At 35.9% G+C, this 13,600-nt stretch overlaps 1 protein-coding gene across 7 annotated transcripts in view; it reads right to left on the bottom strand.

Annotated features, from left to right (window-relative positions):
- KIAA1328 overlaps positions 1-13,600 on the bottom strand; it is a 399,175-nt gene that overhangs the window by 328,893 nt on the left and 56,682 nt on the right. For all 7 annotated transcript variants that reach the window (XM_028838138.2, XM_028838137.2, XM_001106820.5 and 4 more), the window contains one exon: positions 9,145-9,260. In XM_028838138.2, the coding sequence (XP_028693971.2) occupies positions 9,145-9,260 (116 nt within the window). The remainder of the gene's footprint in view (positions 1-9,144; positions 9,261-13,600) is intronic.

Below are 13,600 nucleotides of genomic sequence, written 5' to 3' on the forward strand. Positions count from 1 at the left end.
TAATAAGCAGGAAAATCCAATGAGCCTTTCTTAGCTGGTATGTGGGGGCCATAAAAATGAAGGTCACACATGTTACTTGACACCAGTAATGGAGGGCTTGAATGTCAAAATCAAGAATATGTATTTGGTCCTTCAGGCCACAAGAAGCTATGGAATGGTATGAAAAAGCCAAATGATGTAATAAAAACAGAACTTAAAGCCAGACACAGTGGCTCACGTCTGTAATCCCAGTACTTTAGGATGCTGAGGTGAGAGGATCACTTGAGCCCAGAAGTTCGAGACCAGCCTGAGCAACAGAGGGAGACCCCCATCTCTACAAAAATACAATTAGCCAGGCATGGTGATGCATGCCTCTGGTCCCAGTTACTTGAGAGGGCTGAGGTGGGAGGACTGCTTGGGCCTGGGAGTTAAAGGCTGCAGTGAGCCATGACTGCACCACTGCACTCCAACTAGATGACCTAGTAAGACTCTGTCTCAAAAACAAGAACGGAAGGAAGGAGGGAGGGAGGGAGGGAGGGAGGGAGGGAGGGAGGGAGGGAGGAAGGAAGGAAGGAAGGAAGGAAGGAAGGAAGGAAGGAAGGAAGGAAGGAAGGAAGGAAGGAAGGAAAAGTAATCCTTAAGAAAAATTAATCTGGCAACACTAATGGAATGAACTCTTTCACAGGACAGTTGGAAACAATGGAGGCAAGCACACAAGGACACTATACAGTAACAGAGGAATGAAGTGAGGTAGCAGTGAAAATAGCAAGGAATAAGGTTTCAAGGGAAAATGAGTAGGACGTGGTGACTGAATGGAGATGTCAAAATACAAGAAAACTCCTGAAACATTCTACGTATCTGGATTTTCTGGTAACTTAAGGTATACGCTTTTGAGTACCAAAAAAATTTTTAACCAACTTCGGATAAAAAGCACCATAAAATATATTACACATTTTTATAAAATTGTGCTTTAAAAAGTAAGGTTTATTGATATTTGTATCATTCACTGCTGCAGAGATAATCTGGTATAGTAAAAACAGCAGAACACTTGGAGTCAAGAAATTTCAGTCTTAGCTCTGCAATGGGCTGTTTCATTACCTTTCCAGACCTGTAAAATGACAGTAAGAGTATCTGCCTCATCTAAGTTAACCAGGTTATTATGAAGATTAAAAATGTGTAAGTGAAAGTGCTCTGTAAATAGAAAAGCAATATAAAAATGCAAGATGTCTTAGTAATAAAAGCACTACTAGTTCTAAAAGGATAAAAACAATTTAACATTGTCCTGCCTCTGAATACTAAGTTGTATTTAATATATGATGTCCTTGAGATATATCTAAGTGGGCAGAGTTCTAGGCTGCTGTGTATTTTTAGTTCTTACGTGCTTTTTAGTAGTTTTTCTATCAACTCCTCTGTCAACTTCAATAGTCTCATTACAGCCCCATTCTCTACTTCTAATTTTCTACTTTAAATCTCCAATTAGCTTTAAAACTAGATACCAAATAATAAGTTTATTATTATCCATACGACAGCTTTAAAAATTCTCATATAAGAAAAGTTCTACTGGGTGTGGTGGCTCACGTCTGTAATATCAGCACTTTGGGAGGCCAAGATGGGAGGATCACTTGAGCCCAGAGGTTTCAGCCCAGCCTAGGCAACGTAAAGAGACCCTTGTCTCACACACACACACACAAACAGCTAGGTGGGGAAGGGTACACCTGTAGTTCCAGTGACTATGGTGGCTGAGGTGGGAAGACTACTAGAGCCCAAGAGATCCAGGCTGCAGTGAGTCCTGATCACACCACTCCAGCCTAGGCGACATAGCAAGATTCTATCTCAAAAGAAAAAAAAAAAAAAAAGAGAGAGAGAAAGAGAAAAACAGAGAAAGTAAGTTCATACATTCATACATAGGGGACTAAAGTGGGTGAGGAGTGCCTCTTTTTATTCTTATTTCCTGGATGAATTCCAAAAAAGTAAAGTGTAAATATAACTCATTATTAAAGAGTAACTTAACCCCTAGAGACTCTTATTGGGATGAATTTTAGTATAGGGTTACATTTATATAACTTTTAAAAATAATTCCGACTTTTAGATTCAGGGGTACATGAGCAGGTTTGTTACGTGGGTATATTCATGATGCTGAAGTTAGGGGTATGGTCACCCAGGTAAGTAAGCATAGTACCCAATAGTGAACATATAATTTCTTTACTTTCTACAAACTTTTGTCACAATTTCTTCCTGTGGTTAGCATTAATAACTAAATATTTTTAAGAGAACAAAAATAAGCTTTAAGAATGGTTTAGATAACAATAAAATAAGTAACAATCAGTTCTTTCTTTAAGAATGCTTATTTCTCTGTAATACAAATGGAAAGAATCATTCAAACTGTTAGTTTGATATAAAATGTCATTCCAGGACAATTTATAATAACAATGGTCCAAAATCTGCTAAATTTATACAGCAACATAGAGTAAATAAAATGGCCTCAAGAAATACAGCTTCTGTAGTATTTGAGATGATTATCAGATCAGTAAAACAGTATTTTCTAGGGCTTGTTAAACGGAACAAAGTGGCCCTATCCAAGTACACAATATATTCTTTCACTAAATAATTCAATTTGTAAACAAAAAATCAAAAACCAAATACTTATTCAAAACAAAAAGGTCAAGATTCATCAAAGTTGATAAGGTGTTTATATTAGTATACCACACTGCCAAACACCAAAATACCCTTTCTTCTTCCATATCCCTTCTCTTCTACTTACAGTTTTCTTCATTTTAAGAACTTCAGGTTTTTTATTTTCCCAAAATTATTTCAAAGACTAGAACATCTGCCCTCTCTTCCGAAGGGCCAGAAAGATACATTAAGGAGAGACCTTTTCTCTTGACACATTTTGTGTGTGTGTGTGAAAATTTTTTCTACCTCTCCTCACATACCACTCCACCGAGATCTATGATACAGCTTTGTGCAGTATGGTTCCTATCCTTGTTAAAAGTCTAACAGATGATGGTGACAAATCAAGGTAGTCTGGCTCCTATGCAGGGATGAGATATATAGTTAAATACAAAGCTTTGGATAGCTCCAGGGTATTACCGTTATTAGCAACCAATGATTTCTTTCACAGAATCATATAAAAATCTTGTGAATTTTCTCTTACCTATTTTCAGCACAGACACTGTGGGATCTTTGGCTCATTCTTAATACAGTCCTCAGAAAGATTAAAGCTAGTTCCTTTAATGTAAACTAGTTCAACTATTATGGAAAACATTTTGGAGATTCCTTAAAGAACTAAATGTAGAACTAATATTTGATCCAGCAATCCCACTACTGGGTATCCACCCAAAGGAAGACAAGTCATTATATGAAAAGGACACATGCACATGGATGTTTATAGCAGTACAATTCATAATAGCAAAAATATGGGCCCAACCTAAGTGGCCACCAACCAACAAGTGGATAAAGAAAATGTGGCATATATACACCATGGAATACTACTAAGCCAGAAAACAGAATGGAATAATGACCTTTGCTGCCACTTGGATGGAGCTGGAGGCCATTATTCTAAATGAAGTAACTCTGGAATGGAAAACCAAACATCGTTATGTTCTCATTTATAAGTGAGAGCTAAGTTATGAGGATACAAAGGCATAAGAATGATATAATGGACTTTGGGGACTCAGCGGAGGGGGGAAGAGTGAAAGTGGGTGAGGGATAAAAGACTAAATATTGAGTACAATGTACACTGCTCCAGTGACAGGTGCACCAAAATCTCAGAAATCAGTTATTAAAATAACTTATCCATGTAACCAAAAGCCACCTGTAGCTCAAAAACTATTGAAATAAAATAATTAAAACAATTTTTAAAATTATATGTACTTCTTGAATTTCAGATATGTGTACATAATTCATATTTTCACTTTTTGGACTTCTGATTCACTTAGAGTTTATTCTGGTGTATGGTATAAGGCATGGCATGGGCTCCAATTTTATCTCTTTCCAAATGACTCTCCAGTTGTCACAATACTATTTATTACAAAGTTCATCCTGCTGTCACAGTTGTGAAATGCTATCTCAATTATATTCTTAATTTGCGTATGTAATTGAATTTAAACTTTCTATTCTTCTTTAGTAGTCTGGTTGTTTATTCATGTACCATGTTTTGATAGAGAGCTAATCACTTCCTTCTTGGCTCTTCTTTGTAAGAGGCTGATTAGTTAATTTTGCATATTTCTCTACATGGATTTCATAGCCAACATGTCTAGCTCCAGAAAAAATCTCCTTCATATATATATATTTTTGGGAAATCACATTACACATATATGAATTAGGAGAATATCTGATATCATTTTTTGTTGAGTCATCCAAATGAACAACAAGGGCTGTCCTTCCATTCATTCAACTCTGCTTTTGTCTTTCAGGAGTCTTTGAAATGTTCCTCCTAAAGGTTTTGTACATTACTGTTAGGTTTATTTTATTACTGAGATGGAGCCTCACTTTGTCACCTATGCTGGAATTCAGTGGCACAATCTCAGCTCTCTGCAACCTCTGCCTCCCAGGTTCAAGCGATTCTCATGCCTCAGCCTCCCAAGTAGCTGGGACCACAGGCATGCACCACCTTGCCCAGCAAATTCTTGTATTTTTAGTAGAGACAGGGTTTCACCACGTTGGCCAGGCTGGTCTCGAACTCCTGATCTCAGGTGATCTGCCTGCCTTGGCCTCCCAAAGTGCTGGGATTACAAGAGTGAGCCACGGCACCCAGCCATATTTTTTTGTGGACATTTTAAACTTCTTTTTCTGCCATTTTAATCTTCTGACTGGTTATTACTTTTACATAGATAGTATCATTGATTTGGATATGCCAAATTAAGTTTCATACCATATGCAAATAAAGGCGATTTTGCTTGAAAGAAAGAAAGAAAGAAAGAAAGAAAGAAAGAAAGAAAGAAAGAAAAAAAGCTAGTTCCCTTAAAATTCTTTCTTTGAAGAGCAGTTTCTAAAATGACGACCCATGAAATGGGCTCAAGGATGTGAGCTACAAGCACCTCTAAAGCCCTTCAGTTTACTAAGTCCTAGTCAGAGAAGTAACAGAAACAAAAATAAAAAACAACACAACTGAGTTTGATTTCTGGGAGAGGAAACTAAAACTTGGTTTCCTCCCAGTGAGCACTCAACGGGTGCTACTGGTACATAGAGGTTTTTCCTTCCAGAGAGATCAGAATATAAAGCAGAAGACAAAACATTCTTCTACTGGGCTACTAAGCAGCCCAACCCTTGCATAATGTAATGAAAATCAACAAAATCCCAATGAAGAAAGGCACAGAAATGAGAAACGTGGGCTAGTCATCTCATCCCTGCTCCTTATTAATAATAGTAAAAATGAGAATTGCTATTTTTTATTCAGTGGCTACTTAGACTAGGTCCTTTACACATATAATGTAAAGGATCTACCAAATTCCAATAGGCCTGCAAAAAAGGCATGTTAGTTATCTACATATTATAGATGAAAGACTCAGAGAAGTTGAGTAACTTTCCCAAGGGATCAGATGGCTAGTCAGTGCTAAAATGGGATTATGACTCTAAATCCCACTGTGCTTTCTTTGCTGTCACTTTCCTTTGCTATGCCAGTTAAAACAGTGAAGTCAGCAAACATTCGACTTTAATACTTTTCTAATATAAGCTTTTAATACCACTGCTCACCACTGATCTGAGTCATATGTTCTAGAAATACAATTAGCTTAAATATTAATCAAATTTTATAATGGCTACATCCTCTGTGTCTTACACTATTACACGCTAACACGTTTCAGAATTATTGTGATTATACATATTTCTCTTTAAGTTTCAGATTTATCTTTCTTTTCATACTCATCCAGCCAGGCAAAAACCTACTAAGTTCATCAGACTGCTTGGCTTTGTAAACGGCACACTCATTTATATGGTTAAGTTCTCCAGACATAAACTTTCTTTGCTTAAAGACTGAATGTTACTAAGACTTTTTATGTTTTAATAATAAATGCACAATTTTCTACAAGAACAAACCCTTCAACAGGCTGATCCTGACGCACACACGTAAAATATCTTTTCCTTTTTACTAAGGCACTGGTCTGTGTTTATACAGTTGATCAATAAATCAAGTTACTCAAACTTTTAAAACAAAAATCCCATAAATGTTGGTATAATACATCTTTAAAATGCCAAAAATCAGAATTAATGGATATATTTTCTCACACAGAAACAGACTTTAATATGATCTGAAATTATCTGATTTCATGTATACGTTAAGAGTCTGAATCATTCATGTATGATAGGTAAATGTATCCGTAGTTAAAATTATATTATTTTAAATAACAACCTTGTTTTATGTTTCTAAGTTTTATAGAGGTTTATGTACTGTAAAATCATCTATATTAACCTTTGACAGGTTTATTCTGGTAAAGGAGATTTGCACCTGAGCGATCTACTCAGAATAAAAACCATAAATATCATTTTAAAAAAATCATGTCTTCCTTTCTTCCTTCTTTGATAACAAAGTTTTATAAATACTACCCATATTTTAGTGCTTAAAAAAAAAAACCTAAACCAGTTAGACCAACTAAAAAATTTTAATTTTTGACAATGGTATAACATTTACTCCAATTCTTATTCACGATAATAAAGAAATGCTTATTTTACTATATGTAAAATAAGTCTGACTATGCCACATGACTAAAAGTCTTTGAGTTTACTCACATATCTTTTCCTTTCTTTTCTTAGCTTGTAAGATAAATCATGAACCAGCAAACCTTTACTGTAGAGTCAAATAATAAATATTTTAGGTTAGGAAAGGCATAGGGTATTTGCTGCAATTACTCTGCTGTTATTGCACAAAAGCAGCCGCCTCGGACAATACATAACACAATGGGTACAGCTGGAATTAGCTGGCACCCTATTGGATGTGGCCCACGGTAGTAGTATGTTCACCCCTGAGTTAAATCATGAGGAAAACATGAAAAATAGTGTCACTACAATCACCCAGGTATCATAACATTTAGCCTGACAAAAGAAACCATTCACAGCCATGCAAAGTATAGACTGGTTTAGCACTGAATAGAATTAATCCTGACCCAGAAAGTCCTAAATATAACAGTCTACTTGAGTTAGATTCTACTTTTCCAGATAACCACAAAATTTACTAAAGTATTTTACCAAACAAGGGCCCACTCTAACTGTGGCCAGGTTTTCTAAACTGTCTACTACCAACCTCTCTCACCTTTCCCCAACTCATCCCAATTCCACTGTATGCTACAGATTTTTTGTCCCAGGAAGATTAAAGTATCACCACCTCCTCTCCATACAAAGAGTGAATTGTATTCCCCTTACCTCTACTACCAGAGTTGGGGGCTGACTTCATTTCCAGTCTTCTCCAGTGCTGCCTTCTACTACCTAAGTTGGACAAGTTAAATGCTCACTTTCTTAGCCTCCTTTGCAGCCTACCATGGCCACATCATAAAATGCAGGACCTTTATAAATATCATATAAAAGACTACTGGGTGGGGAGTAGGGAGTGCTCTCATAAAGTTTTTATGTTTTTTAAAGGAGGGAGAGGGAGTCATAATTACCAGGACCTCCTCCCCTTTTCTGCCTGCCTTAATGGAAATGTAATGCCTAGAATCTGAGCAACCATTAAAAAAACCTGAGAGAATTGTAAAGATGCCAGCACTGAAAATGTTAAACCACTGAATCTTCCATGATCTCCAGAGTTCTTATTATGTGAGAAACAAAGGAGCTTGTAAATTGAATTTTTTTTTGCAAATGAAAGCATTCCTAACCTACCATTTCTAGAAAATGCTAGGACCTGGAGTACTACTCCTCATGAGAAGTAGAAGAGTAAATAAAACTGGCTAAGCACTTTGTTATGAGTTCTGACTAAACAGCATTCCTTTAAATCTGGAGAAAAAAAGTAGCAGGAAGAAAAACACAAAAGACAATCTACCTTGAGGGTCAACAACCAATGGCAATGAAGTCAAAGTGGGCAAAAAAAAAAAAAAAAAGAGAAGGTGGGAGATGATTATCCAAATGCTAGAGATGTAGAAAAAAAATAATAACTGAAAAAGCACTGATCTAGAATTGTGGGGCCAACAAGCCTTCTTAATGTTATACTCAGCAAATCAATTCTGAGAATTCTGATAATATTATTTTTCTATCATGAACTTCCACTGATTGGAAAATAAAAGTTCAGGACTCTGTTTTTGTAGCTACAGTCTTGTGTTTTTCAAGCTAATTATTATAATTTATCTTTATGCTTCCACTTCTCTGGTATTCACAAAGGCATACTTACTGTCAGTACATGACCATTTTTGACATTTGCAGAATCTTTGAAACAATTATTAACAATCAAGTTAATGATGATACTGCCAATAAAAATAATGGTTGTTTCAAGCATTCACACACTAGTTTAGCTGACAGCTCTATCACTCTAACTTTAGGGACTTCTCTTCTACATGAGTATTGCTGCATACAATATCCAAAGATAAGTAATTCTACCTATTCAAAAGAAATTTCAGAAATAGCTTATTTTAACACATCCCTAAAATATGTTTTTATTTTCTTACAAATAATGCTATACACACGCGCGCATACACACACACACACACACACACACACACACACACACACACCCCTCTAGGTCTAAACCCAATAGTTTTCTGCTCCATAAGAAGGATTTGGCAGCTTTATGTTGCCATATAGACACTTATCAATTACATCTTTACAGTAAAAAGAATTTTTTTTTAATTTTTATGATTTCAGAGAATTCCTAGGACTGTCAAAGCTTTAACTAGAAAGAATACCAAACACAAGGAGGTTCCAGCTCAATTACAGCAGAGGAACAGAATTTAATAAAGTTCCAACACTATATTTAAATGACCAAATTTCTTACTGTCCTTTTTAGTTGACAAGTATGTGCTTAGCAGCATAACAGCAGCAGCAAAACAGCTGGAGGGCCTCATCAGGCACAAAGGAAGCTACAGCACATACTGTTGAGTGTCGTTCTGATTGCCTAGAAACAGCAGCACATGCAGATTTATTCCCTGTTACAAATTAGAACAATTATTTCTCTGGAGTTTACATTGTCTTCATGAAATAGTCAAACTTCCTGCACGTTAAAAAAGAAGACTTTCAAAAGGATATCTTCCCTTTCTTTGATGATCAGTTCATTCTGTTCTTCCAACTGCCTGATCTTCTTCTCAAATGACTCCTGCTCAGCTTTCAGTCTTTCCTCCGTCACTTCCTTTTCCTCACTTACTCTGAAAGAAATAATAGAAAAAAATTTTAACATCTATCAGAATAAAATTAAGTATGTGCCTATAGCTGCAGTTTAGAAAAACTAGACTTCTTCCAAAGGTATGAAGAATTCTTCAGGAACACTCTGTTCTGTTTTTGTTGTTGCTTTTTTAAAAACCTAATCTCTCATAAGGCAATCTTTTCACCTTTGTAATAAAAGACACATGTAACTTTTACATTAAAAATGTTTTCAATCATCAGAGACATCTTAAATATGGAAAGTCCTACAAAGGACGCAGGTGCCAAATTATAATCCAGGACAGAAATATATTCCAATTTTTAAAACATGGGTTTCATTTTTTTTGTTAGCAAAACAGGTACAATCAATTGATTTTGATTTACATTTTGTATACGTTTGTTTAAATCCTATTAATAAAATAAACAAAATATGTACTTTAAATATTTTACTAAATATACACGGGCAATTTTACTTTTTCCTGGTACCAATACCCTGCATTCTTTAGTAGCATATAAATAGTATGATTAAATAAAAAGATGACAGTAACTTAAAGGAAGGTTTGCAGTACATGTTATTCTTAGTCCAAAAAAAAATTATAAAGTTAAAAACATTAACTAAGAAAATATTTAACTCTGAAAACGATTCCAACTTAAACCAGAAAGGGATGATTTCTGACAAGAGCACAGACAGAAAAAACAAAAATCTAAAAACAAACAAACATGAACAACACCAACACTTTATTTGCAATTCACTGACGTATGTATTGGGACAACCCTAATTTTCTTTCTTTTTTTTTTTTTTGAGACGGAGTCTCACTCTGTGGCCCAGGCTGGAGTGCAGTGGCCGGATCTCAGCTCACTGCAAGCTCCGCCTCCCGGGTTTACACCATTCTCCTGCCTCGGCCTCCCGAGTAGCTGGGAGTACAGGCGCCCGCCACCTCGCCCGGCTAGTTTTTTTTTGTATTTTTAGTAGAGACGGTGTTTCACCGTGTTAGCCAGGATGGTGTCGATCTCCTGACCTCGTGATCCGCCCGTCTCGGCCTCCCAAAGTGCTGGGATTACAGGCTTGAGCCACCGCGCCTGGCCCCTAATTTTCATTCTACTCTGTGTGCAGAGACATTAACCCCAAATTTCTGTTACTGGTACTTATTTCTCCAAAGCTCATAGAATGCACATATCCTATAAGATAACAGGAATAGGTGTAAGTGAAGCCCACAGGGAATCTAAACCTTTTCTTTGAGCTACTAAATTTACTTCTGCCCAGAACCCTACTCTACTAGAGCAACTTCTGTATAACATGAATCCCATAGGTTTTCCTTCTTGCCTGCCCTCTGGTAGAGATACTGCAATCAACCGGATAACTGAAAACTAGAATCATGAATGTTCAAGAGTTGATTGTATCTTGTCTTTGAAATAATTTGTGTGAAAGCACATGGCACATAGTAGTGCTCAATAAATAGGTTTATTTCTTCTTACTTATCATAGCATTCAAGTCATTTTCCCTGGCCTATATATTATTTATGTTTAGCATACCATTAGTAGGCCCATGAATGGGACCCAGGCCCTTTTTTCAAAGAGGGTAATCTCAAAGACTGATGTATTTACAAAGAATTCAGACAACTAAACAAATATATACACACGAAGATACTTTATACTCTGTTAGCAGGTTATCCTGCTTCCTTTATTCCCATCTCTTTACAATGCCTTCCCTTTTCCTGTTATTACTCTGAAGCCCACTTGCAATAACATCTTTCAAAGTAACTCTGACAAAGTCTGCTTATCTCTCTGGGCATTATTGATCTCACTAAGAAAGAAAAAAGGCTAGACTAGACAATTTTAAAAATCCTTTCCCACTGAAGTTCCAGAACTTCTTTCACTATATTATAAATATTTGACTGTGTGTGTGTGTGTGTGTGTGTGTGTGTGTGTGTGTGTGTATCCTTTATAAATATGGAAACCATTTGTAAAGAAGGAAAAAGTTACCAAACATTTGGTCACGGAACAAGACATATAATACTATGGTTTAGGCAAAAGCTATGCCGATAGCATGACAGAGTAGTAAGTAGATTAGAGAAATATTAAAAAGTATAAAGACGTGAAATTTGGCATGAGACTACAGAAATGCAAAACAAAGTGATGAATCTGTAGGACGATGCATAAAACAAAGAAATGAGTGATGCTGTATACAGGTTGAGTGGCCCTTATCTAAAATGCTTGGGACCAGAAGTGTTTCAGATTTGAAATAGTTTCCAATTTGGGAATATCGACATTACCCGATGGGTATGATGCAGGACTTTTTTTTTTTTTTTTTTTAACATTTTAAACAGTATCTTTAAATCACAGAGCACACAATAAGCAAACAAACAGTGAGTAATGCAAGGAGGTCTTGTTTCCATGTGGGACACTGTGAGGGGCCTGCTGCTGGCATGCCCAGCCTGCTCAGATGCCTCTGTAGGATTGATGGCGCAGGAGAATCTGGGCATGCTCAAAAACGCTCTATCACAGCTACAGGGGTTCTGGGAGGGTCTTTTTTCCCTTGCGGAGGTACACTAAATAAACTGTGTGCTGTATGTCTGTGTTTTGACTGGGACCTGTCACATAAGGTGTGGTGTGAAATTTTCCACTTTTAGCATCACTCCAGTGCCAAAAAAATTTCAAATTTTGAAGCATTTCAGATTTTGAATTTTTGTATTAGCGATACCCAACGTGTATTTTGAGCAAAGAATAAATACTGTCAAGGTAAGAAAATATGTAACAAAATCCCTCCCAGTTTAGACTGGTAAAATCTTGAAGACACGATGAAAAAGGAAAATCTGTAAGTAGATATCAAAACATTTATTTTCATTTATTTATTAAAAAGTATTTAGTGAACACCTACTAAAGGAAAAAGTAATCACAATAATTTTGTTCAGTATAGAGTTTCCAAAAGGGATCTAAAAAATGGCTTTCTGTAGTTTCAATCCCATTCATAAAAGCCATTAGAGATACGAAGAATGTCCCAAAGATTTGTTTCTTCAACAAACAATGCTCCATGGTCATAAAAAACAGTAACAGAAAAGCAGATCGCAGGTTTACCTTAACATTAATCTAAATGCACAGATTATCTCTAGAGTCCAGCCAGGTCAGAAATTCCCTAATGTCAGAGTCTGTGATGAGCTCTTCCCAAAATGTATTCTATCCAGATAAAATCATTCTTTTCTAAATTTAGTTTCTGGGGTATATTTGAAATATTTGTTGATATGTTATTAAGCAGGGCTTTTTCTTTTTAATCTTTTCTGTTATGCTGCTATGATTTGACTATCCTGTAGCAATTATTAAGCCCTAGAAGGCTATAAAATTAACAAGCTGTATTAAGAAAAAAGAGCAACATTTTTTCGATAGGCCTATCTAAAGATATGCATGGCTTCTTTGTGGTCCATTAGCATACTTAATATGAGCTAGTATATTAATATAGATTTTCAATGTAGAAGACCTGCCAATAAAGCAACCTCAAGATTTGATATTCATTATGAAATCTGTCTTCTTATGTTCAACAGTATTTCCAATGAAGTATATGTAACAAGAAAATATTTGGTATCATGGTCATATTTTTCATCTAAGTATTCTCAGACCACAAAGTAAAATAAAAAGACCTAATTCTGTATCACATTTTAAAGTATAATAGTTAGTCCTCACTTCTCCATAGTTTCACTTTCTGTGGTTTCTGTTACCTGATGTCAACAGTGGTCCAAAAACATTAAATGGCAAACAGCAGAAATAAATAATTCTTAAGTTTTAAACTGTGCACCCTTCTTAGTAGCATGATGAAATCTTGAGCCAGCCCACTTATGTCCCACCTGGAACATGAATCATCCCCTTGTTCAGCATATCCACACTGTGTACGATTCCTGCCTGTGAGTAGCCATATGGGTTATCAGACTGACTGCTGAGGTATATCACAGTGCTAGTGTTCAAGTAACCCTTATTTTACTTTCATTACAGTACATTGTTACATTCATTCTATTTATTAGTAGTTACTGATGTTAATCTCTTACTATGCCTAATTTAGAAATTAAATTTTATCATCGGTATGTGCATATAGGAAAAAGCATAATATATACAGAGTTTCAGGGGGTCTTGGAATATATCTCCTGCAAATAAGGGAGGACTACTGTACAGCAAAAAGCTACTTAACGCAATGAAAATCTAAATATATAAAAGTGAACTATTTGACTAACAGGATAAAATACATCTCCTTCCAGACAGAAGGAGATGTAGTGTTGATTTGTTAATTATCTACAAAGGGCAATAACCTGGTCATAAAGAAATCATCATTGTTGGTAATACCTCAGAGTAGTTCTCAAAA

Source organism: Macaca mulatta, chromosome 18, assembly GCF_049350105.2.
Source record: "Macaca mulatta isolate MMU2019108-1 chromosome 18, T2T-MMU8v2.0, whole genome shotgun sequence".
Taxonomy (NCBI): Eukaryota; Metazoa; Chordata; class Mammalia; order Primates; family Cercopithecidae; genus Macaca; species Macaca mulatta.